This window comes from Triturus cristatus, chromosome 7 (genome assembly GCF_964204655.1).
Source record: "Triturus cristatus chromosome 7, aTriCri1.1, whole genome shotgun sequence".
NCBI classification, from domain to species: domain Eukaryota; kingdom Metazoa; phylum Chordata; class Amphibia; order Caudata; family Salamandridae; genus Triturus; species Triturus cristatus.
This window is the reverse complement of record NC_140590.1, coordinates 180,020,944-180,044,621: the sequence shown is the minus strand read 5'-3', so window position 1 is coordinate 180,044,621 and position 23,678 is coordinate 180,020,944. Positions and strand designations below refer to the sequence as shown.

The 23,678-nt window shown below is 44.8% G+C and overlaps 1 protein-coding gene across 1 annotated transcript in view; it reads left to right on the top strand.

The window, feature by feature from the left end:
* LOC146809166 (IgGFc-binding protein-like) overlaps positions 1-20,526 on the top strand; it is a 249,274-nt gene extending 228,748 nt beyond the window's left edge. Inside the window, exons 25-28 of the mRNA XM_085615958.1 lie at positions 2,481-2,680; positions 2,817-3,194; positions 18,275-18,561; positions 20,171-20,526. Coding sequence (XP_085472084.1) covers positions 2,481-2,680; positions 2,817-3,194; positions 18,275-18,561; positions 20,171-20,180 — 875 coding nt within the window. The 3' untranslated portion in view covers positions 20,181-20,526. The remainder of the gene's footprint in view (positions 1-2,480; positions 2,681-2,816; positions 3,195-18,274; positions 18,562-20,170) is intronic.
* Positions 20,527-23,678: the final 3,152 nt, after the last annotated feature.

The window sequence follows — 23,678 nt, the reverse complement described above, 5'->3', positions numbered from 1 at the left end:
TTGAGGAGCTTTTTTGATTCTTATACACTAGTGAAAGGAAACCTATGAAAGAGAACACTGACTCCTTGTTCTCTCCTGTCAACAGCAGGTGCCACAGCGATACAGACCCATCGCACATGGAGTCCAACTTCGCTGAGGCAGAGATCATCGTCATCTGCAGTTTAAAAAAAGGAATGTTCTCCAAACTTATTGACTCCAAGGTGTCTAGACCTGTACAGTTGGTTTAGTGAAGCCTCTCACCATCAAGGAACATTCCCCGAGCCAATTATAACCCTCATTCACAAGAAGGGAACATTTTTTAAACTAAGTAATACATACAGACCCATATCGCTCCTGAATGCAGATTGTAACATTCTAGCCAAACTTCTGGCAAACTGCTCTAATCCTATTCTACCAAATAAGATCAACCAAGATCACTCTGAGTTTGTCAAAGGTTGGTCAGCATTTAACACAAGGTACTAGCTGATATGAAATCCCAAGCAGAACTAAAGTAACTGAATTCATGGTGCACTATTGCACTCCAAATCATAAAGGCCTTTGACAGATCAGAATGGCCATTTCTTTTTAGAGCTCTTAAGTGACACGGTTGGCCCCTCAAGATTATCAATTACATCAGCCTACTACATACAAGTCCTCACTAATGGGGTCCTCTCTTGCAGATTCGACCTCCAGAGAGGACTTAGACAGGCTGGCCTCTCTCCCCCACTCCCAATAATCCTAGCACTTGAACCTCTTAAAGAAAATCAGGAAAAACAAAGGCATTACATGACATTCTCGTAAATTCATACTATCAGCATATATAGATGATATTCTTCTTTTTGTTAAGAACCCACAGCAATCTATCCCAAATATGCTTTGCAAGATCGATGTCTGCGCATCTGTTGCAGGCTACAAGCGTAACCAAGACAAAAGGGAAGTCTACGCTGAAGAAGACGGTGTCTGAAACACCACTGGAGTAACTTCACCTTTAAATGGTGCCCAACACAGATAACTTATCTCAGTAGTGTCTTCTCTAAACATATTGATTCCTCCTTCATCCCAACCAAAGAAAGGTGATAGAACAGATCAAAGAGATACGTATATATTGATCTTCTATTAATCTCTCGCAGTGGGGGGGCCTCAACACCACCAGCATGATGCGCAATCCAATCTTCCTTTAGACCTTGTTTCACTCACCTTTCCATTGGCCTTCTTCTGGATAATCCCATATTGCTGTTAAAAAATATTAATCTCAATTAAACGTATGTTTCACCTGATCCTCTGCCTCTTTTTCAAAAAAACAATTCAAAGGCATTTGTCATTAGCTTTTGTTCCTTAACCCAGTTTTCATTTTATTTTTGCACTTCCAGTGAAATTTCTCCCTCTATCTCCTATCACTGTTATAGTATGTAGGCAATAACAACATTTTCTCAATGTATTCTAAAATCAATGACACTTCATGTTATCTGTCTCTTTATAGTAAAAACGACATACATTGCTTGTCAATGGTTTGCTAGTGATCCTGCAGTTGATATATTTTGGCGATCACTCGCAGAGATATTACAATACACAATATTCAAATGTATAGAGCCCTCAGAAGACCTCAACAGGCATGCCCAGTGAGACAATAGACATCCATCTTTACATGAATGTTCAGCCCTTTCAGAGTCCCCTAGAACATAAGCGTACGCAGGGGATGTCCAATGTTGGCCCTTTATAAGCAGAATATCCACCATACAAATGCACATTCAAGAAAATTACATGTAATTATTTACAAAGTGGGCATCCTAAATATCTGCCATGGATTTGGCCTTCGTAGACATATATTGTACATTTCGCATGTCTAATAAATGTTTAGTACATCTGCCAAATAATTTATGACTCAGACAGATGTACACTATCAAGATAAAATCCTATTAACCAGCCAGTGTGACAACGACTGAAGTTGTGTACATGTGGCCGTTTTGTTCCTTAAACCTCAAACACGACTCAGGTGTATAAATCAGTGGCGTAGCCGCAGGCAGCACGAGTTTTGGGGCGCCCCCCGCTTTTACCTGTTGCCATCGCGGGGCGGCAACCACAGGAATGTGGGGAAAAAGTATAAAGCATGTCGCAAACAGGTCAAAGTCATGTCTAACTATAAATCCATCTTCTGTGATGCTATAGAGGAGTACAAAGATGGCACCATGCACAGCTGTCCTTGTTTTACTACAATATTCATTATAAATCTTTTATATATTCTTTCTCTGCGACCAAACATTTCATTGTAGGACATATATTGTGTTTCGCAACATAATGTATTACCAGGAGCTTTATCAATGGATATCTTTAGCAAATAGATAACTAAACCCTTACTCAAATCAAGGCAAGGCCCACCTGACTCACCTTTTCTGGCTTAGTCAATAAAATGGATTTAGTGTTTTGATTTTGATGATCTCCTCATTAGTCGAACACATGATTTGATCAATAATCATAACGTATTCTTTCATCCTCTTTTTCAGCTCTCAGCTGTCCAGCTAATAGCCACTATGAGCTTTGCACACGCACCTGTGACTTCACCTGCGCTGCCATGGTTGCGCGCTCCCAGTGTACAGCGCATTGCTTTGAGGGCTGCCAGTGTGATGATGGCTATGTCTTCGACGGGGACAGCTGTGTGTCTATGGACACTTGTGGGTGTGTGTACAAAGGGATGTATCTGAAGGTAACGCTAGCACTCATTCTTTCCTTTAAGGGTTTATGGGTTTGGTCAAATGTATGTTGGACAATTATTTTTGGGGGTGCTGGTTATGCTTGATAACATATGGCCAATGAAGATTGCTTCTTCTGTCCTCTCCTAGTTCGGGGAAACCATCGTCTCGTCAGACTGCGACCAGAAATGCACCTGTGGTGACAGTGGCCATGTTCTGTGTGAGAAGATGGCCTGCCGAGAAGAGGAGGCCTGCATATTTAAGAACAGCAAGCGAGGATGTCACAAGCGAGAAGGACTGTGCACCATTTCATCTGATGCCCTGCTCACTACCTTTGACGGCCTCGCTGGGCAGGTGGCTCGCAGTAGCTCCCATGAGGTGGCTTCCCTATGCGACCTCCACTCCGAGCACTGGTTCAGGGTTGTGGTCGATGTAAGATCCTGTTCCGGAGAGGAGGCTGCTGGGTCCTCGGTCCATGTCTATTTCCGTGATGTCTCTGTTGCTGTTAACCAGCACCAAGAATGTTGGGTAAGTCCTGCAGCAATTTAATGAGCTTATAATTGTATTTCCATGTATCAAATGCACGATTCCAGAATTGTATCTATGATACATCTACTCCTAAATGTGCTCAGACTATCATTTCGAGACATAGCAGCTAATTTAGAATTCCGGGGGAAGACTTTCTTTCAATTAAATTCTCAAGGAATGTTGAAAAAGCATTCGGACAGGGCGGAGGATGATTTCCTCATCGAAGTGGTGGGAGGAGCCAGTTCATGGCGAAACCCCCAGCTGAAAATTCCATCACTATTTAAAACAAATGGCAGAATTTCACCAAATATGGACATTAGATATTTGACAGCAAAGTGAGGATACCTTGTCTCTGCCCTCATATCTGGTCAACCCAATTTGCTGCAGGTTTCCCCCAGTATATGAGAGCCCACTACCATTTGCTTTGAGGTTTTATTACAGAATTATTCTGTCAGACATGGCGGCAGGCAATTTGCACTTCTGTGAGCGGAAATTCCACCACCATTGTCTGGTGAAGTGAGCACCAGACCTAAGAAAGCTGGACATGTAAGACTCTACATTGGAATCATGATGCAACCCGGAGAGGACTAAAATGGGCCTTTATGCTACTGGAGCAGTAGATTGGGAGTCTGTGTTTATTGGTAAATTATCCATTTTAGACCCTTTAAGTGGTTCAGTCTTGAGGACTTTTGTACTGAATCTTCTACAATTTAGATTTACTTGGCTTTCGCTGGTATGTTCTTCTCCATAGGCTGTTGATGTGATTGAGGACAAAGTATGCAAGAAGTAAATTACCACTTATCATGTAGATGCTAAAGAAAGGGGTTTCCCTCCTCTGTTTCTTCTTGCAAATGGAGAGTTCCCTGGTGATAAACTGTCATTTGTCAGTGGTGCCAGGGCTGTTAGTACAATTTACCAGCTTGTTAGTTGGCCAACAGTCCTATTTAAGTCATGACTCTCAAAGGTGTTGTGGTCAAATTGACAATAATTAATTTAAAGGGTAATAAGTTTGGAACTCAGATACTGTATAACATATTCAATAACACTCAACAAAGGGCACAGGCCAATTAAAGCTATATTATAACTCACAGGAGGACTCTATATACAACAGTAAAAATGCACAACAGTAAGAATGAGGACACAAAAACAGTAGAAAAATGTAAAGCCCTAACACCTTCTGAGAAGGAGATGTGAGCGCATTGAAATGTAAAGCCTCGGTGAAGTAAGGTTCTTTAGATTTCAGTAGCACGGGAGTCTACCTGCATATCATATCGCTGGATTGTGGATTCCCAGCTGCCTTTGGAATTCTTCAGCTCACGGTCCTACTCTAGCGTCAGTGGAATAGCGGTGCAAGATGAATGCTGTAAGATAGCAAGGATGATATCACAGTTCTGCCCACCGCTGAAGCTTCTCAGATGGGTGTAATGGAGGACCGTTAGTAGGTTTGAGAAGAGGCAATCAAAAATCAGGCTCAATATCTCAAAGTGCAAACTCGTTTTTGACGCACAAAATCTGAAACGTGATCTGGAATTCTCACTGACAGAAAAATATGTTTTTGGGGAGTTAAAAAACTGAAAGAAAGCCATGTTCCTGTGTCCCACTAACAGGGCTATCAGGATCTTCTAAAAGGTACAAGTGGACAAACCAGGACGCTTGTAACTGCTGCAACTGGCTTTTCAGGTCACAATTCTAATAGTGAGGCTACTGATGTTGGAAATAGGTAAGTACCCACAGCAGGTGCTAAAGGTTTATGAACTCAGGAGACATACGTCATGAACGACAGGTCATGGTTGAGATTTTCAGGTGGTTATAGCGTTCATGGGACAAGGGACATTTAATGGTTTCCACGTTTACTGGGGAAGTCATATTTAGGGTGAGGGTCATCCCACTTCTTTAAACTGTATTCACTCCAGAAGCATAGGTTGTACAGAGATAGTACAAACAATTCTGAACTATCTTCAGTCAACCCTATTCCAAGAAATTTGGTGAACGGCAAAATCTCCGGTGCTCCTCTTAGGCTGGAAACACAATTTCCCAAAAAGTCCCCAGGAGGGCAGGGGACATGCAGGCTCACCATCTGCAAACCACTGGAAGTCTCCTCCATAACATCAGTCCTCTGAATATTCACAGGTCCTTCTGCTTAGCACATGAGCTGCAAAGTATTCATGGCTGCTGGGTGAATCAGTTGTTGAGACTTATTTCATGACAGTCTTGCCTCAACTGAACCTGTACATTTAGCACTTCTTTGGGGCAAGAGCAGAGTGACTGCAGTGTCTTAGGATTGGTCCCATTCTTGCCATGAATATAGCAACAGAGAGTGCCCTTATCCTTGGCAGACACCTTCTCAGAGCTAGGTTCCAGGGCCCCTGAGGGCCACCGCTTCTCCAGTTCTAAGGGCACTGTTGATTAAGCTAAGGGGAACAAAATGGTATACTAGCTTTAAAAAACAATTCATTACTATCAGTAATACAGTACAATTAACATCTTCTCAAGCATTGATTCTAAGTGAGGGAGGCCCTGGTCCTGAAAGGTTAAGGAGATGTGTATTCTAGACTAGATATTCAGAGTCCTTAAGTGGGAACTTTCTTTCCCCCCAACAGCTTTCACCTCAACATAAACCACATTTGACAGATGACGATGAGAGTTTGTAGAATACATATTGAGCACCGCACAACGCCCACTCCTTATCCTGTTGAGCAGCAGTCGTCATTGTCTACTGTAGGTGGTGGTACCACCAAGCAAAGTTTAGTCATCAGGTATTGGAGCAGAAAATCATTGGGAGCATTCCCTCTGGTCTTGAGATTCAAGGACAAATAAACAAAGGGCAAACCAGACGCACAATATGGAGCAAGGATGGCAACGCTGTATGAGAGACTTTCAGCTCAACAATAACCTTTACTTTAAATATCCTGACCTCAGTATTGAAGAATATTATTGACTATGTACAAAAGAGGTACAAAAGGGATTCTTCTCATCACATCGAAACACAGAAACTCCTTGAAAATTAACAGCATAGACAGTTCTAGCAAAACAGTTAAATAATCATTCATCATGACTCCTCATCTCAATAGGACCAAATCATGGTAGAACAGCTAACCAACCAGCAACAATAATCAAACACCATGGTCACCTCCACAAAGCTCAACTTGTTTTACGACAGCAGAGTTACTGTTTAAAATTCAATTTCTCAAGCTGTAACCCAACAGACTAGTACCTATGATAGTGCCACTGGAACACACATCCCTGAGCCATAGAGTCCAATCTGTAGAAGTCACCACCTATGGTCTAGAGCTGGAGCCGTTCATGGCACACTTCAGCCTCCTCACCTAAAATGACTTCTTATGACAGGGATCCTGACAAACCACTATGTAAAAAGCCACAAAACTGCTCCACTATCATAAAGCATCTATCAGTAAACATAGGAGCATCTCACTGACATCATGTCTAATCCCTTTGAGTCAAGCAGCATGGTACCCCATTTTCTCTCCATCTAAGTCTACATCACGTAGGCTGCAGCATCCCTGATACCTTCTCTCCATTGGCAAACAGAGCTGCTTCTTCTGCTGGATCTGATTACAGCACTCAACACCATCCATCATGGTGTACTGCTGCACGTGCCCTCATTATTCATGGACATTAAGAGATTAGGCCTAAATGGAGCTCTGTTCTTCCCATGGGCATTCATGAGGCACCCAGTCATAATATATAGTAACATGATCTTCAATCTGCGGAGTTGGCAAGTGATGGCCTTTATAGGTCATTGTTGATATCTTCACCTATGGTGCACAGAAAACATAGTGGTATATCTGATTGGACGATCTGGGACATCGGATGTTCGATTTTATGACTAATAGAGGCCGCGATGTGCGGGGATACCACCATTCTATTGGTAGACCCCACTCAGATCAGAGCTAAATACATAGTCAGCTCTATTAACTATTACACTAGGAATTCTGTGTGACTTTTTATGGTGATTAAAGTTACAGTGCAATACGACAAATTAACAAATATTGGCAAAGCCAATAGGTCTTTCCTCTTAAAGGTAAAGTTACTGGCTTTGCAATGGCATTTGTTCACATCCAGACCATCTGTCAATGCGCTTTTTACTGAAGAAAACAGATTCCAAGATCACTGCAGATGCGCAGGCATGTGTTGTGATGCATATCGGCCATATTTAATTTACTGTTGTAACATGTCAGATGCCCGTGTAACCATGGTAATTAAAAATGTGTTAAGAAAGAAGTGAAAAACATGCGCATCAATGCAAAAGATAAAATACGTGGCCCAGTAACACTCTGCAGATGCCTGGCCCTGAGTAATACAGAATAATAGAAAGATATTCTAATTGTGGAGCAGAACAGGGTCAGGCAGTAGGAAAGAGCATGCATGTCAGTGAGAAGATGGCAGAGGAACAAGAGGGGGAGAAAAGAAACACTTGCACGTCCATGGAGTGCCTCCTGCAGAGTAAATAAGCATTGGAAAAAGCCAACATTTCTTGCCTTTTAAAGAGGTGCAATATTAGGCTATGCCAATGCTTGTTTGCATTACACAAAGAAAATTCCAAAATGGTTGCCAGTGTGTCAGTACTTGGCCATGAGCAATAATAGACAGGTGGACATTTTAGGGTTGAGATGCACAGTCGGCTCATCATGGCGCTCAGTAATGGAGTAGGCGGGGAGCTGCTGCAGGATCGCAAATGAGGTACAGTGGTGCATGGGAACCAGCCCTAAACTATCAATAAACTGCAGGAGACCATAGGGTTTCATGTGGGTCAAGTGACGTCAGAGAGGAGGAAAAGTGATTGGTTTTAAATGTTTTATGTTACATGTTGAGTAATACAGGTCAAGGCATGCAGTGAAGTATCCTGCTGTGGTATGAGAAGTCTCCGATCAGGATTTCAATACAGCCTGAAACGACTCACGGCTCCAATGGGCCCTCCCATTCCAGATTTATTCTGTTGAGAATGTGCTGGACAGAAAAGCATTGTTTTATCCTGCGAGACAGGCACAACACGACACAACATGAAGCGTTGTCCACTGACAAGGAGCGTCACATGTGCTGTCTCCCGCAGGTAAGGCCGGCGTGCAAGGCGCAAGAGCTCACCTGTCGAGTGGCTCCTTCGTGCCCCTGCTCTCAGCCACCCCTGTCACTGAGAGACAGCCAGGGACAGCAAAAAATCTACAACAGAGAGCCATCTGCAGGCACAGCGGGATGGGCCTTGCAGGCACAGCACACAGCAAAGAGCCTGTTTTATCTGCCTGCAGTGCATAAAGCGAATTCTTCTAACCTGAAATTTCTCTGTTTTCAGACAGGACAGCTCAGAAACAGAAAGAGACACACTTTACCCAGTGTTTCCTAGCTGTGCAAATGAAGTACGAACTCAGTGAAATGTAGAGTTCATTCCCTTTACGCGCTATCTGCGCATAAAACAGGTGCCCACCATGACAGGGCCCTGGCTGTGCGCCCTCAGCTCATGCTGCACGTGGCGAGCTGAGTCTAAGGCAGCAAGAACCGCATGTGAACCTGAAGGTTTCCATTTATATTTTAGGGTATGAAGTCTCCAATTAAATCCCTGCATGTTTAATTCAACAACATTCATAGCTGCCAAGCTTTTCTGTTTGCATATGTGTGACATTTCCATATTTTCAGGGGGCTTATTGCGACATTTCAATACCTTATGAGTGACACATTGAGAGACACTTGATCAGAAGTAGGAGAAACGTATTTATCTCCTTGCAATTTGAAAGCCTACAGTAATTACCCCTTTCTGCACTATAATTGTTTGTAAACTACCATTATTCTCCTTTTGTGCAATGATGGTTTCATCAAGGTACATAGATGTGGAGTTATATGTACAAAAACTTTACTTACCTATAGAAACTTACCTTCACAATATTTTTGTCCTCGATATTCTTGACACGATAAGTGGTCCCATGATATTTTTGGGTTCAGAAACACCCCCTTTCTACTCCCCCAAACATCTCCGTCTCTCTCCCATAGAAGGAATTACAATTGTAATAACAGTGCTTGTTTTATTGAGCAGAGGGGAAAAGGCAGAGTAGGCCATTCCAGATTTGGAACCTGACGCCTCCAGTCAATGAGCCATTCTCCATAGCAAAGGATCGACCTGTGGTGCTGCCACATTTGAAATAGGTATTGAGGGAGCACATCACTCTCCTAACATACACTCGCCTCAAACCTCTCTCCAGTGGCTAGCATCACACATATCCTTCAAAGAGACTGTGCAGAAGGAGCTCAAACAGGGGTGAACTGCAGTGTAAACTGCATACCAGCCCTGTGTGAACTGAAACCTGCTCTGACTGTTTTTAAAGGAATGTCAGATCCTTCTGTTTTTCTTGATCTGCTGCTCCTATGTCATGTCTAACACCCACGAGTCCTGACTTTTTTTTCGAACTGCCCTTATCATGAGACAGGTAGTTTCTCTTTTTCCATGAATGTTTGCTGTACTCTGTTCCAGCATTCACATTGTTATTGGACTAATAAGAGGCAGCTGTAACAGTGGGTGTCACACTTCCAAACCTGAAAACAAGGTAATGCTCTTACAGTCAAAAACCCGCTGCTCTGAACCAGCACAAAGTTCCAGAGGCTCTATTGAACGTCTCCAACTTCAGACACATTGATATTTTACTAGGTAGCAATGGAAATACACCAATCACGACATGCTGTGAGGACCTCTGTGCTGCTCTTCAGTTCAGTTTAAAGGCTTTATGTCGATAAATCAAATCATAAAAGCATCACGTTAATAAAAAAAGACATTTGTACAAAAACAAATTTAAATTAACCATTAGTTCCAAACATTATTTCCGAAACATTTTTAGAATTTTTTTTTTTCTATAAAAATCTTTAAATATCAAGGAGAATAAAAAAAAAACAGGGTTAAAAATTTAAGATTTGAGGTTAATCCTTCAATTAAAAAGCAGATTAAACATTAGATGCTAGCCTTTTGACTCTAATGGACCATGTCCACGATAAAAATTTTGAAAGACCACAGACATACAGTGGTCGGGTGTCCGATGTTAGAATACGGAGTGCCTCACTTGAGTGCCTAGTGCCCATACACCGACATATAGGTTTAAGCCACGCTTGCCTTGGGCGCATATAGGCTGGACAAACAAACAAGATGTGCGGTACAGTCTCTACACTAGTTTGACAAAAGGGGCAAAAAGGAGTTGTCTGGAACGGGGGCTTCCAATGGGCAGTTAAGGCGCGCACTGGAAGAGACCCTACCCTAAACCTAAAGTATAAGGCCCTATCATAAGATTTCCATACCAAGTCTAGGTAGAGTTCCCGAAATGGAACATCCTTATATCTTAGGAACTCTTCCGTTAGCCTGCCAAGAGTTGGGTCAGTACTAACCCTATTGGTAACCCACTTCCAATGGAGGGTCTTTATAGTCGCTTTCGGAGGAGAGGACCGACTAGCCCAGGCTTCGCTAAGACCTAGCTTACCAAGGAGATGTTTAACATCTTTAAGCCATTTTATTTTTGCCATCCCACCATTGACATTACTTCCGCTAGGCCCTTCGCATACTTAGCAATTTCTGGACTCGCCACAGTCTAGCCCATAGAAGCAACGGCCGGAGTTTTGCCAGATCATTGATGGATTGGCAACCTAGGTCAAGCAACAAGGGTATCCTTGGGGTACTCTGCGGAAGTGACATAATGCCCCTCAATAATTTATTCTCAGACCTTGTCAGTGAATCTATGTTGGATGTGCCCCAAAGCTCTGCACCGTAGAGGGCAGAACTAACACCCTTAGCCTTATAAATGTCAATAACAGGTGCAATAGGTCGAGTCGTAGCAGATCGCTGCTCCTTATACAGTGCCCCTGTAACCCTCTTATCATTTAGCAGAATTTTATGGAGATGTTGGGTCCACTGCATGGTATCAGAGATACGAAAACCTAAATAATCGAATACAGTGACCCTCTCCAGGGATACATTGTTAAGTACGGGGGATCGCCCACGTTTTTTCGGGGGATTTAGCACTAAAAACGTAGTCTTGTCTGTATTAATAACAAGGCCACGTTGGTCGCAAAAGGCCCGAAAATTATCTAGGAGGCCTTGAAGGCCTACCGGGGTCTTTGATATTAGGAGCGTATCATCGGCGAATAAAAGGGTGGGGATTCGCTCCCCTGCCAGGGACGGTGCATCTGATGGTTTTTCGAGTAGATGCTCAACAACCCCATTCACATATAGTGAGAAAAGGGTTGGAGCAAGAACACATCCCTGGCGGACCCCTCTCCCCACCGGTATCCTATTTGTTTTCTGGCCCTCGGTGCCCCACCTCACTTGCGCGAAGTTACCTTCATGTAGCCTCACTAGAATAGACAAGATATTAGGCGGGATCCCCATAACTGCCAACACACTCCATAGTTGTCCTCTGGGCACAAGGTCAAAGGCAGTCTTTAAGTCGATGAATGCAAGATAAAGACTGCCTTTGCCTATGACAACCACTTTCCAGTAGATTAACAATAGCCTGAAAGCCTGCTCTATAGTGCCGGTACCAACCCTAAAACCCGCTTGAAAGTCAGAGAGAATCTCATTATCTTTAGCCCATTGAAGGATTCTCAAGCAGCACCTTCCCCACAACCTTCTGGGTCGAGTCTAATAAACTTATAGGGCGATAATTGGCTGGGTCCTCCCTCTGGCCCTTTTTAAAAATGGGGATGACCTCAGCCCCCTTCCATGATTCGGGGATAGCAGCACCTTTATCAATTGCAGTAAGTAGGATATGAATAAGCTTCCCCCATTGCGGCAGATTAGATCGAAGCAAGTCCCCAGGGATGCCATCAGGGCCAGCTGCCTTTTGGGGCACAATACAGCTAATCGCGTATTCAACCTCCTTGGCTGTAAATGGGAATAAGATGTTTTCTCCAGGTAGTATTAGGGAGCTGCAAGGAGCAGAAGTAATAGCGGTTCCTAGCTGACAAGAATACAGGCTTGAAAAATGGTCAAACCAGGTCTGCCCAGTAATGTTACAAGTGATAAGTTCGCTATCGGGCCTGTTGCTTGCCCATATAGCGCTCCAAAAACGACCTGCATCACGCCCAGCACTGGCCTCTCTAAGTGTATGCCAATATGCATCCTCCCACTCTTTTTTGGCTTTTGCAACCACCCAATTATATTCTTTCCTGGCTTGCTGGATCAGGGGTTGTAACTTCGCCTTGACAGCCTCAATTAGGGCGGATTTCTTCTGTCTACATTTGAGTATGTACCATCCCTGCTTCACATTGGGCCTCTGGCGCCCTGTTACCCTACCCCATATGTATGCGCCACGAATAGATTACCTACCGATTTTAGTGTCTCCTGGAACAGTTACGTAACTCTAGAGAGATCAGAATGTTCTAAAGAGTACATCTCCATCTCACTTAGCGAGGCATCCACAAGTTGTCCTATAGCCTGAACTTTTGCCTCATCTAGGGCAACTTTGCGCCATTTAAGGCGCCTACCACAATTAGATGGAATAATTATAGATGTGGACTTTAGGTTGCACGGTGAAGCTAAGCTATTATGGTTTACCCATAGATGCTTTAGGGTTAAAGACAGGAAGTTGTGATCGCTGTCTACAGTAGGTATTACTACCATATCTAGGACAAATCGCCAAAGAGATAAATCAAGGAGAATATAGTCAATCCTAGACGTGTGATTCGCCCTATTGTACGTGTGGGCGCCCAAAGGATCTGAAGTAGTTCTGCCATTTAGTGCTCGTAAGCCATACTCCAGGGTCATAGCGTTCAACTGAATCGCCCTCTGTGTCCATCTTTTAATTGGTTGGATCGCTAACATGGGTATACCCCTCTTGGAATCATCCTCAGTGACATCTAGAATGTCTTCAGCTGCAAGGGGCTCAAACGTACAGTTAAAGTCCCCCGCAATCAATACTTGTATGCCATCACAGGTATCACTAAGAGCTTTTTCCAACAGTGCTACTGTGGGGGATAAAGAGCTACCTTTGGTGCCCCTATCATGTACATTAAATATGTCAAGAGACCTCCCGCTGCCTGATTCTCTCAGTGAAATCCTAAGGATATCAGGTGAAATACTATGTTTTTGGATGATGCTGCAGCCCAGGGAAATGCTCACCCATATGAGGAGACCCCCCGAAGGCCGACCCCTCCCCGATGGTGGCAAAACTGCAGGTAAAAAATATGTTGAATAGCCGACCTTATAGTTAGGTTCAAGGCTCCATGTTTCCTGAAAAATACATATGGTGTAGGGCTCCACCTGGGTATTCCAGTCTGGAAGAGCTATTTTCCTAGCAATTCCTGCTATCTTCCAGCTCATAATCCTCAGATCGGGCCCAACAACCTCCACCTTATCCTGCAGACAGATAAAGTGATCACTAAGTGGTGCTGGTGATTCACCTCCAGAATCAATTGCCATAAGTAATGGCGGAAGAGCATGCGATGGAGAAACCTTGCTCTTCCGGACAAAAGTGCTGCTCTTCTGTCCTGATCCCCTGGCTCTGCGCTATGGGACTGCAGCTGTGCCCACTGGATAAGGGAAGGAGAGTGAACCACGGCTTTCATGTCGCAGCAGTCAGGACTATGCTGCACACACTGCGGCCTCTCACACACAGCAGCTCGGGTCCTCTCGGGCCAGCTCTGCCCTTGCAGGGATACTTGCAGATGCTGGTTCGTCGCGTATCAGCCAGCCTCTCTGCTGCAGCTCACGCCAGGGTGCAGTCACTGCCTCTTCATACTTCTGAATCCTCCTGTCACAGTCAGTGAGTAGAGTCCAGTGGCAGCCAGCCTCTGTGCTGCAGCTCACGCCAGGGTGCAGTCACTGCCTCTTCATACTTCTGAATCCTCCTGTCACAGTCAGTGAGTAGAGTCCAGTGGCAGCCAGCCTCTGTGCTGCAGCTCACGCCAGGGTGCAGTCACTGCCTCTTCATACTTCTGACTCCTCCTGTCACAGTCAGTGAGTAGAGTCCAGTGGCAGCCAGCCTCTGTGCTGCAGCTCACGCCAGGGTGCAGTCACTGCCTCTTCATACTTCTGACTCCTCCTGTCACAGTCAGTGAGTAGAGTCCAGTGGCAGCCAGCCTCTCTGCTGCAGCTCACGCCAGGGTGCAGTCAATGCCTCTTCATACTTCTGACTCCTCCTGTCACAGTCAGTGAGTAGAGTAGAGTCCAGTGGCAGCCAGCCTCTGTGCTGCAGCTCACGCCAGGGTGCAGTCACTGCCTCTTCATACTTCTGACTCCTCCTGTCACAGTCAGTGAGTAGAGTCCAGTGGCAGCCAGCCTCTCTGCTGCAGCTCACGCCAGGGTGCAGTCAATGCCTCTTCATACTTCTGACTCCACCGGTCACAGTCAGTGAGTAGAGTAGAGTCCAGTGGCAGCCAGCCTCTCTGCTGCAGCTCACGCCAGGGTGCAGTCACCGCCTCTTCATACTTCTGACTCCTCCTGTCACAGTCAGTGAGTAGAGTCCATTGGCAGCCATCCTCTCTGCTGCAGCTCACGCCAGGGTGCAGTCACTGCCTCTTCATACTTCTGACTCCTCCTGTCACAGTCAGTGAGTAGAGACCAGTGGCAGCCAGCCTCTCTGCTGCAGCTCACGCCAGGGTGCAGTCACTGCCTCTTCATACTTCTGACTCCTCCTGTCACAGTCAGTGAGTAGAGTCCAGTGGCAGCCAGCCTCTGTGCTGCAGCTCACGCCAGGGTGCACTCACTGCCTCTTCATACTTCTGACTCCTCCCGTCACAGTCAGTGAGTAGAGTAGAGTCCAGTGGCGGCCAGCCTCTCTGCTGCAGCTCACGCCAGGGTTGCAGTCACTGCCTCTTCATACTTCTGACTCCTCCTGTCAGTCAGTGAGTAGAGTAGAGTCCAGTGGCAGCCAGCCTCTCTGCTGCAGCTCACGCCAGGGTGCAGTCACTGCCTCTTCATACTTCTGACTCCTCCCGTCACAGTCAGTGAGTAGAGTCCATTGGCAGCCAGCCTCTCTGCTGCAGCTCACGCCAGGGTGCAGTCACTGCCTCTTCATACTTCTGACTCCTCCTGTCACAGTCAGTGAGTAGAGTCCATTGGCAGCCATCCTCTCTGCTGCAGCTCACGCCAGGGTGCAGTCACTGCCTCTTCATACTTCTGACTCCTCCTGTCACAGTCAGTGAGTAGAGTCCAGTGGCAGCCAGCCTCTCTGCTGCAGCTCACGCCAGGGTGCAGTCACTGCCTCTTCATATTTCTGACTCCTCCCGTCACAGTCAGTGAGTAGAGTAGAGTCCAGTGGCGGCCAGCCTCTCTGCTGCAGCTCACGCCAGGGTTGCAGTCACTGCCTCTTCATACTTCTGACTCCTCCTGTCAGTCAGTGAGTAGAGTAGAGTCCAGTGGCAGCCAGCCTCTCTGCTGCAGCTCACGCCAGGGTGCAGTCACTGCCTCTTCATACTTCTGACTCCTCCCGTCACAGTCAGTGAGTAGAGTCCATTGGCAGCCATCCTCTCTGCTGCAGCTCACGCCAGGGTGCAGTCACTGCCTCTTCATACTTCTGACTCCTCCTGTCACAATCAGTGAGTAGAGTCCAGTGGCAGCCAGCCTCTGTGCTGCAGCTCACGCCAGGGTGCACTCACTGCCTCTTCATACTTCTGACTCCTCCTGTCACAGTCAGTGAGTAGAGTCCAGTGGCAGCTGACTCACGGCAGCAGGCCGGCGCTTTAAAAGTGGGCTGTCGGCCTCTGCCACTGGACAGGGACAAACACAAGTGACCACAGGGTGATGTAAACGAGGGCTTGTTTAATAACAAATCCGGCCAGGCTTCCAAAATTGTGCCCTGCTGCAGAGATGGGCAAACATGCTGCTCCCCCATCCACGTGTCCACCAGAGCACTGCCAGGGTGGCACGGCGCCTGTCTTGGAGGGTGTGGCAACAGGGAAAAAACAACGACCTGCCGCCACCAGTGGGCCACTCACTGTCTGCATCACAGCATGGTCACTGATGATGGTAACCAACAGGCTTGGAGCAAATTGCAGAAGCCAAACGTGATTGTACTAAAGGTGGGCAAAGAATTCAGCTCCGCCGATGGTGTTCATGGAGTTTTGCCCACTCGGCGTGGAGTTTCGTAAAACACCGCAGAGTGACGCGGAGTGGAGTTTTTTCTCTTGCGCAGCTCGCCAACGTTAAGTTCAAATCGAGATATCTAAACTCAACAACTGAAAGTACCAGGGTTTGTAAGGAGAAAAGGATAACATGAACTGCAGTCTGCAGTTCACAGGTTCGAATTCCAGCAAATTCATCTATTTATTCCTGTGTGCATTTAACCTTGAATGCTTAAAGCAGTCAGCTCTACGTAACTATTTTATCGGTATTTATTGTTGAGACAATGTTGGCCATGCTCCTCTTCACTTCACAGCAAACAACAGATCCCTTGCAACACCACCCCACCCAAGTCTGGTGAGGAGTCCTTTTCTATGCATCTCAAGATGTGGAGAAAGTGAGGACACCTGGGTGAAAATGTTACTGAAAGAATAAGGCGCAGATGCGGGGGATGCTGCTGTTACCCAGCTCTTTTCAACATGAGAGCAAAGCAAGACACATTGGAGCCTGTGGAGTGCATACGAGCTCAGAAAGGGACACAGGCTGTAGGGAAAAGATATTAGGGGTGGAGGAAGCCAGAATAATGGTGACAAAGTGTTGCAGTCAAGAAGACATAGAGGTAGGTCAGCGGCTAAAATGCTGACCTCAACACTGGAGACCACGAATCCCAGTCCCGCAACATAGTGAGAAAAATGTGTAGAGCGAGGTCTGCTGACCGTGGTCGATTGCTTCATTTTCATGACTTCGAAGTGATTTGCTGAGATCCAGAAATCTGGGAAGAGCTGAAAGGATTACTTGTCAGCAATGGAAAGATGCCTCACACCCAATCACAACAAAGTGAGACTGAAATGCTACTGGGTGGGACAAACAAAAGAAGAGGGAGAAAAGTTATCGAATCAAGAGCAGATTATTGAGATAAACAAAGTTATCTATTCATGAGCAAGGTGCTGACACAAAGCCCACTCAGAGTGTATGTTACGTATTGGAAACAGTAGGTAAGTCAACAGAAAGCTGTAGTCGAGATCTAAAAACTAATAGTTTCTGGCATCTGCATCTAAGGCCCCTAAGTTAAATGTTGATATATTGGCATAGTGGCTATAACAAAACTGAAAGCTTGGAGAATACACTAACATTATTTCAGATACTAACTGTGAGAGAGAGCTCTTAACTACAGACAAGTAACAACTCTGATGAGAACTGTTGAACATGATTACAAGTAGAACCAGCTTACTAAACCCTGCTGCGAAAGTTCCCCAGGGTACATTATCTGCAGAGCTCTGGAAAGGTCTATGACAAGGTTTGTAATGCAGTTTGCATAAATCACAAAGGCAGTGTTTTGGTGAAATGTTGGGGTTGCAGGACATTCAATTACTTTGCTATACCAGTTTACCTAAAACCACGAGGCAGAAGGGTGTTTGGATAACGTTTGAGTTTGTGTCAATAATATATTAAGCGTTTTTCGGTAAGGATTTTAGGGAAAATAACACCGAGGGTACAGTTTGTGTAGCCGTTTATGAAGTTGTTTAGGATACAGTGCTTTCTACTTGTAATTTATTTTCTAGATTTTACATAAAAGCTTTAAACAATCAAACAGTTCTATATAGAACCAATGGTATCTATCCATCTATCCATTTATCCATCTATCCATCTATCCATCCATCCATCCATCCATCCATCCATCCATCCATCCATCCATCCATCCATCCATCCATCCATCCATCCATCCATCCATCCATCCATCCATCCATCCATCCATCCATCCATCCATCCATCCATCCATCCATCCATCTATCTATCTATCTATCTATCTATCTATCTATCTATCTATCTATCTATCTATCTATCTATCTATCTATCTGTGATGTTATATGCAAATTAAAAGGGGGTATCATCTAAGAGGAGCAGGTAGGTGCAGGTTAATGGGTTAATCTTCACGTGGCATCCATGAGGGAGCACAGCAGAGTAGGCTTCAGATGGCTCAAGAGGTGTACAAGTTGGGTGCTACTAGGCTGACACTCTTGTTCTTGCTCTGTAGGTGAACGGGCAGCAGGTGGAACTGTCCACGAATGTATCCAAATCCATCAAAGTGTCTGTTGTGGAGGATGGAGTGATAATTGAGCAGGCCTCCAGGGTGCAAGTGCACCTCAGCACGAGTGGTGAGGTGACAGTCAAGGTGAACGAGATACTGTTCAACGCACTGTGTGGAGCTTGTGGAAACTTCAACGGAGAGTCATCGGATGACCTCACACTTGTGGACAGAAAGGTCGCTGCTGATATGTCAGAAGTCATCAAGTACTGGAAAGCCCGAGACTTCTCCAGCTGGTAAGCATTGTTTTGAAGATACTTTTGGCCACAGGTTTATATTCAGTTATTCCTCCTCATGCCACACTGTATATCCCAGTATACAGACAGTGATGGATGGAATCCTTGAAATAATCTCAGCCACTGGTAATTACTCGGGCCGCATCCCAGTCCATCAATATTATGCACACTATGCCTTCTCAGTTTGGACCCAGCTCTATGCAAATCAGTCTCGACTCTGCTCCAATGGAAGTGTTCCAACCCAAACCGCCAAGCTAGGTCCTCCATGAACTGGAAAACAAGCAACCCAGGACTGGTTTTGTCTTTATTATGAGCTCATCAGTCGAATTTAGCTTGGTTCCAGTGACATAGTGTGCATGGGAGCCACACCAGGGCATCCCGTCCCACTTACGATGCTATATTAAAGTATACAAAAAGTGATAGATGGAAGGTTTGAATGTATCTCTGCCACTGATAATTATTCAGAGGCGCATCCCAGTCCAAACCATGTCACCCCAGTTTGGACCCAGCTATCTGCAAATCAGTCTTGATGCTGCTCCAATGGAACAGACTTTTTTGTATATGCAGTATAGCCCAGCCTTTTCCACTATTTAACTATGTGACGTTACATGAGTCATTGCACACAGGCTATGTAAAGCCTCAGGTGAGTTGTGTGTACTACAGAATAGCCCAGGCACAGGTAACATTATAAACTCTAATTAATAAAAGTTGTTTATATAAAGGTATGTGCACAGGGATCTAAACTGTTTCTACGCGGTGATGACATTACCCAGTAACTGATTACCAATGTAGGTATTGCATTTGAAAATTTACACCAAAGTCAACCCTAGGGTCAGATATGGGAGGATTTTTACCTGCTAAAAAGGCTACTTTAACAGATTGCATTACAGGTTTTACACTGCAGAAGTCAATCTACAATGGTAATACTGAATCCATGTTATCCTTTGTCCCCCTTATGGATGGCCAATAACTGCTGCAGTCCACAGGTGACATTTAACCTTTCTTACCAGGGTGTATTTCCTTGTCACATAAATAAGACAATCCGGGATTAGCCAGTATCAACATGGGTTAGAGTTAAGAGTATATGCACTGGGGAGCAGTACCCTGGTGTGCATAGTCTGAAACCCAACAACAAAAATCAGCAAAAATGGGGGTGTCCAAAAAAATGGGGCATTTTCTCACAACTTACAAATAAAATAAGATGACTTGACTACTGTCTTGCATTCACACTTGTTCTATTTATTTTAAGGTACCAAAGTAAATTCATTCAGAAACAATAACAATTTCATACAATGGTGCGTCAAAATAAATTCCTTAATACCCTCAAAATAAAGAGATGCAATCACTATGTAGTTATAATACATTTTCACCAAAAGATCAGAGTGGCAATTTATGATTAAAACGCCGTAACATCACTGACGTAGGGATTAGAAACATCTAATATTTAGGTGACCTGGCATTATTGCGGTGTATGTATGAGCTACGTAAATATTATTAGATAATATATTAGCAAACATAGACCACAATATCCTCAAACGAAGCTTAGATGTGGATATGTTGCTCAATTCTCTTTCCTGTCGTGTTATACCTTCTTTTGTTCTTCTTCCAGCGATGTTTAAAAGCATCCAACAACAATCCTATACCCCTGAAGATCTTTCGTCTTGGTGGCAGAAGTGAGTTCCTGGGACTCTTTTGGTGTTTTATTATTCTCAGAAACCTGGACCTAAAAGGCAATGAAACATATAAACTGCAAACTGCTGAGACTGGAGGCGCTCCACAGAAGAGGTGGGCCACGCAGTGGTAGACAACACAGACACAAGCAACTTGACGGCACAGCAGTCCATCCTGGAGAAATAGTCACTGGAAGACCGCTATGATTACCCTTACTCACTCAGGGTTGTTGTTCTCCAACGATGCTCAAGTTTTTTTTTTAAACAAAACAAAAAATATAATTTCAGTCCTCAATTGCCTTGTTCTATTATTGTGTTCATCCCCTCCAGACTTTTTATGTTCTTAACATATGCCCAATGCCGTATTTTGTCCAGTTCAAACATGCTTACATTCTTCACAGGACTTGTGGCTTTAAGTGCTCATCACTGCATACCTACCTCTATACTTTATACATGCTCTCTTTATGTTTCTCAAGATGTGTCAATCACAATGGGCCTCAAGGCTTAAAATGTGCCAGTGGTTTGTACGGGGTTAATACAACCTACCTTTCTTTGCTGAGGATTTCGAGACCCAATCACATCTTGTAATGGTAGAACAGACGTGACAGTGAGCAAAATGAGATAAGAGAACAAGATCAGCGCAATGATGGTGAACATGTCAATAGGTTGCAGCCATCAGGGTAAGATGGCTAGAGTCGGGTCAGGGTAACGCACAGGCCCGATTCTAGCGGGTGGGCCAGGCTCACCCAAACATGAGCCTGGCCCACCCAAACATGAGCCTTGGCCCTGGCAGTCAGGGCCGGTGATAGGCATAGGCAGCTTGGGCTGCTGCCCAGGGCCCCGCATCTGCTCGCAACTGTGGGGCCTCGCACCTTCAAAGACTTCAGTGTTTCGTGGCTCAGGGGGCCCCCTAAGAGTTTAAAGGTTTTCTTCGTTTTATCAGTTTCCCCTGCTGGTCCCTCTCTCAGAGCCTAATCGCGGCATCTGCATGATGATGGCAGCGATTTGATAGGTACTTAAACTGCCCTTATGTGTGAAGTGGGCCCTGCCCCAGTATGAATGAAAAGCAGGATAACCTGCAGGGCGCAGAACAAAGGATAGAATGACGACGCATCGCAGGAAAACTGCTCACATAGGATGAGGGAAGACTGGGAAAGGAAGCATAGAGGTGAGAAAAAAGGGTAAGACAAACGGATTAAAGTGAGAGGGAAGAGCAGATAGGTGTGAGTATGGCAGTGAGGCATGGTGTGGAGGCAGAGAAGCAGACACAGCATAAACAATTGCCTTAATGTGTCTTAGATCCAGCAGTAAATTAGAATAGACATTGAAACGGGCCCCATATCAGGGGGCTCATTTATGAGTTCTTGCGTCACTCTTGCGCCGCCGGTGCGTCACTGTTTGTGACGCACCAGCGGCGTAAAAATTGGACCTTGTTGCACCATATTTACAAAGTGACGCATCTAGGTAGATGCGTCACTTTGTAAACCCCTGTGCTACATTATACCTGCGTCAGGTATAATGTATGCAAGGTGGGCGTTACAACGTAAGTAAGCATCGTAGAAGTAACACAGTGAAATCTATGAGATTTCACTGCGCCACTTCTAGGGTGTAAATGCATTAATATCTTACGCCTGCCTAACAGCAGGCGTAAGACTGACGCAGGCCCTTTCACATGGGGCTTGCCCCATGTGAAAGGACACATTGCTGGAGTTGCGTCACTTTTGTGACACACTCCAGCAATGCGTCATTTTTGCGCCTACAGATACGTCAGAAATACTGACGTATCTGTATCTCCTTGCAACATGATGCATCATACTGTAAATATGACGCATCCATCATGTTGCAAGGAGGGTGCACTGAGAAGTGACGCATCGCTGCTTTCACGCAGCGATGCGTCACTTCTCATAAATGAGGCCCCTGGTCCTATAATCATGTCCTTACTTGACTTGCACACAAACTGGTCTAGTGTCTGCACAACACGTTTACAAGGTCGGACTGACCTATAGGGCAATCAGGCTATGCCCGACGGTCTAATCTGTCAGGTCAGTATGCAGGCTGTTTTTTTGGCTGTTTATTCACCTGCTTTATGGTCATATGAGCGTGTTTTTACTGTTGATTTTCGTGATACTGAAACAAACATTGCTTTCATCAAACTCAAATCTATGCAGTCTTCCACACCTTACAAAATCGTATACAGCATGTCTTTACAAGTTAAAAACTGCTCTAATTTGCAGATACGGGCCATTTTTCTAGCTGCATAATTCACTAATGGGGGCCACTTTTATTTCGGTGCTGGGGCCTATTTCCGGTCTCTGACAATGCACGTTAGGGTAATACATGGCAACAAATTAGTTCCTGTTTGTAGTTCACATGCTTCACTTAATTTTTCATTCCTTCAGAATGTTAGGTATTTCCAGGATGTGTGTTTCGGTGTATCATTTCACAGCATATTACTCTTGTATTGTGCACACTTTATACTGAGTCTCCTCCAGGTGTTTATAACAGGCTACAATTGAGAGCTTTGAAGTTGAGGATGAAGGCAGTTCAACTTTCACACTGTGCCTACCTGGGGGTCAAAAAGGTGTTCAGAATGCATGATCATCCTCTCTGCAGAGAACACAGAGCAACAGTACAGTATTCAAGTTGCAGTTGTGATTCTGTGCACAAGTGTGTGAAGGTAGTACTCATTGGTCAAAACAGTGACAGGGTGAAAGTAAAATAATTTATTGTTGTTACTCATTTATCCTCAAAAGCTAAAAACCATTGACAAAATCAATACTTCTGGCTGTTTTTAGGTGTATGTCAGTTGTTGTGTTATATTTCTGGACTCAATCATGGAAAGCCCAGAGAGGAAACAAAGTACCAGTCAGATGAACTCTATGTGGAATCACAGGCATTTAGATTACCTGTTTAGGCTACACCTTTAATTACATAGACCACACCCCTTTTAGAGATCCACTAATTTTTTTCAGCCGGCTTAAAGGACTGGCTGGCAGAAGGGGAGACAGGGAAGAGGAGAGATGGATGTAATGGGCAGAATCCATGCAAACAGGCTGGTAGAGAGGTGAAGAAACGAGGTGAAGGGCATTACATTCAAAAGACAATGATGCAAGAGGGGTAGAATCCATGCAAAATGGTAGGAGGCAGGGAAACTGGTGAACTTTAAAATGCAGAGGTTCCTAATGAAATATTCAATCATTTGTTGTGTGTCAGGCATGCCTCACACTTCCTAGTGGTTTTGGGGTTTCACCCTCCTCAAGAATACTTTGAAAAATGGCAGAAGATAGTATTTTTGGCCCATTTTCCATAAAAAGTGGTGCAGAGGTCACATGTGTGACCTATTCTTATGAGTCTGCACCACTTTCTTGTGCCTCAACCTCATGTAAGAACTGCACCCCTGTCTTTTTAGGTCGAGCCTAGAGCAGCGCATGCGCTGCTTGCTCGACT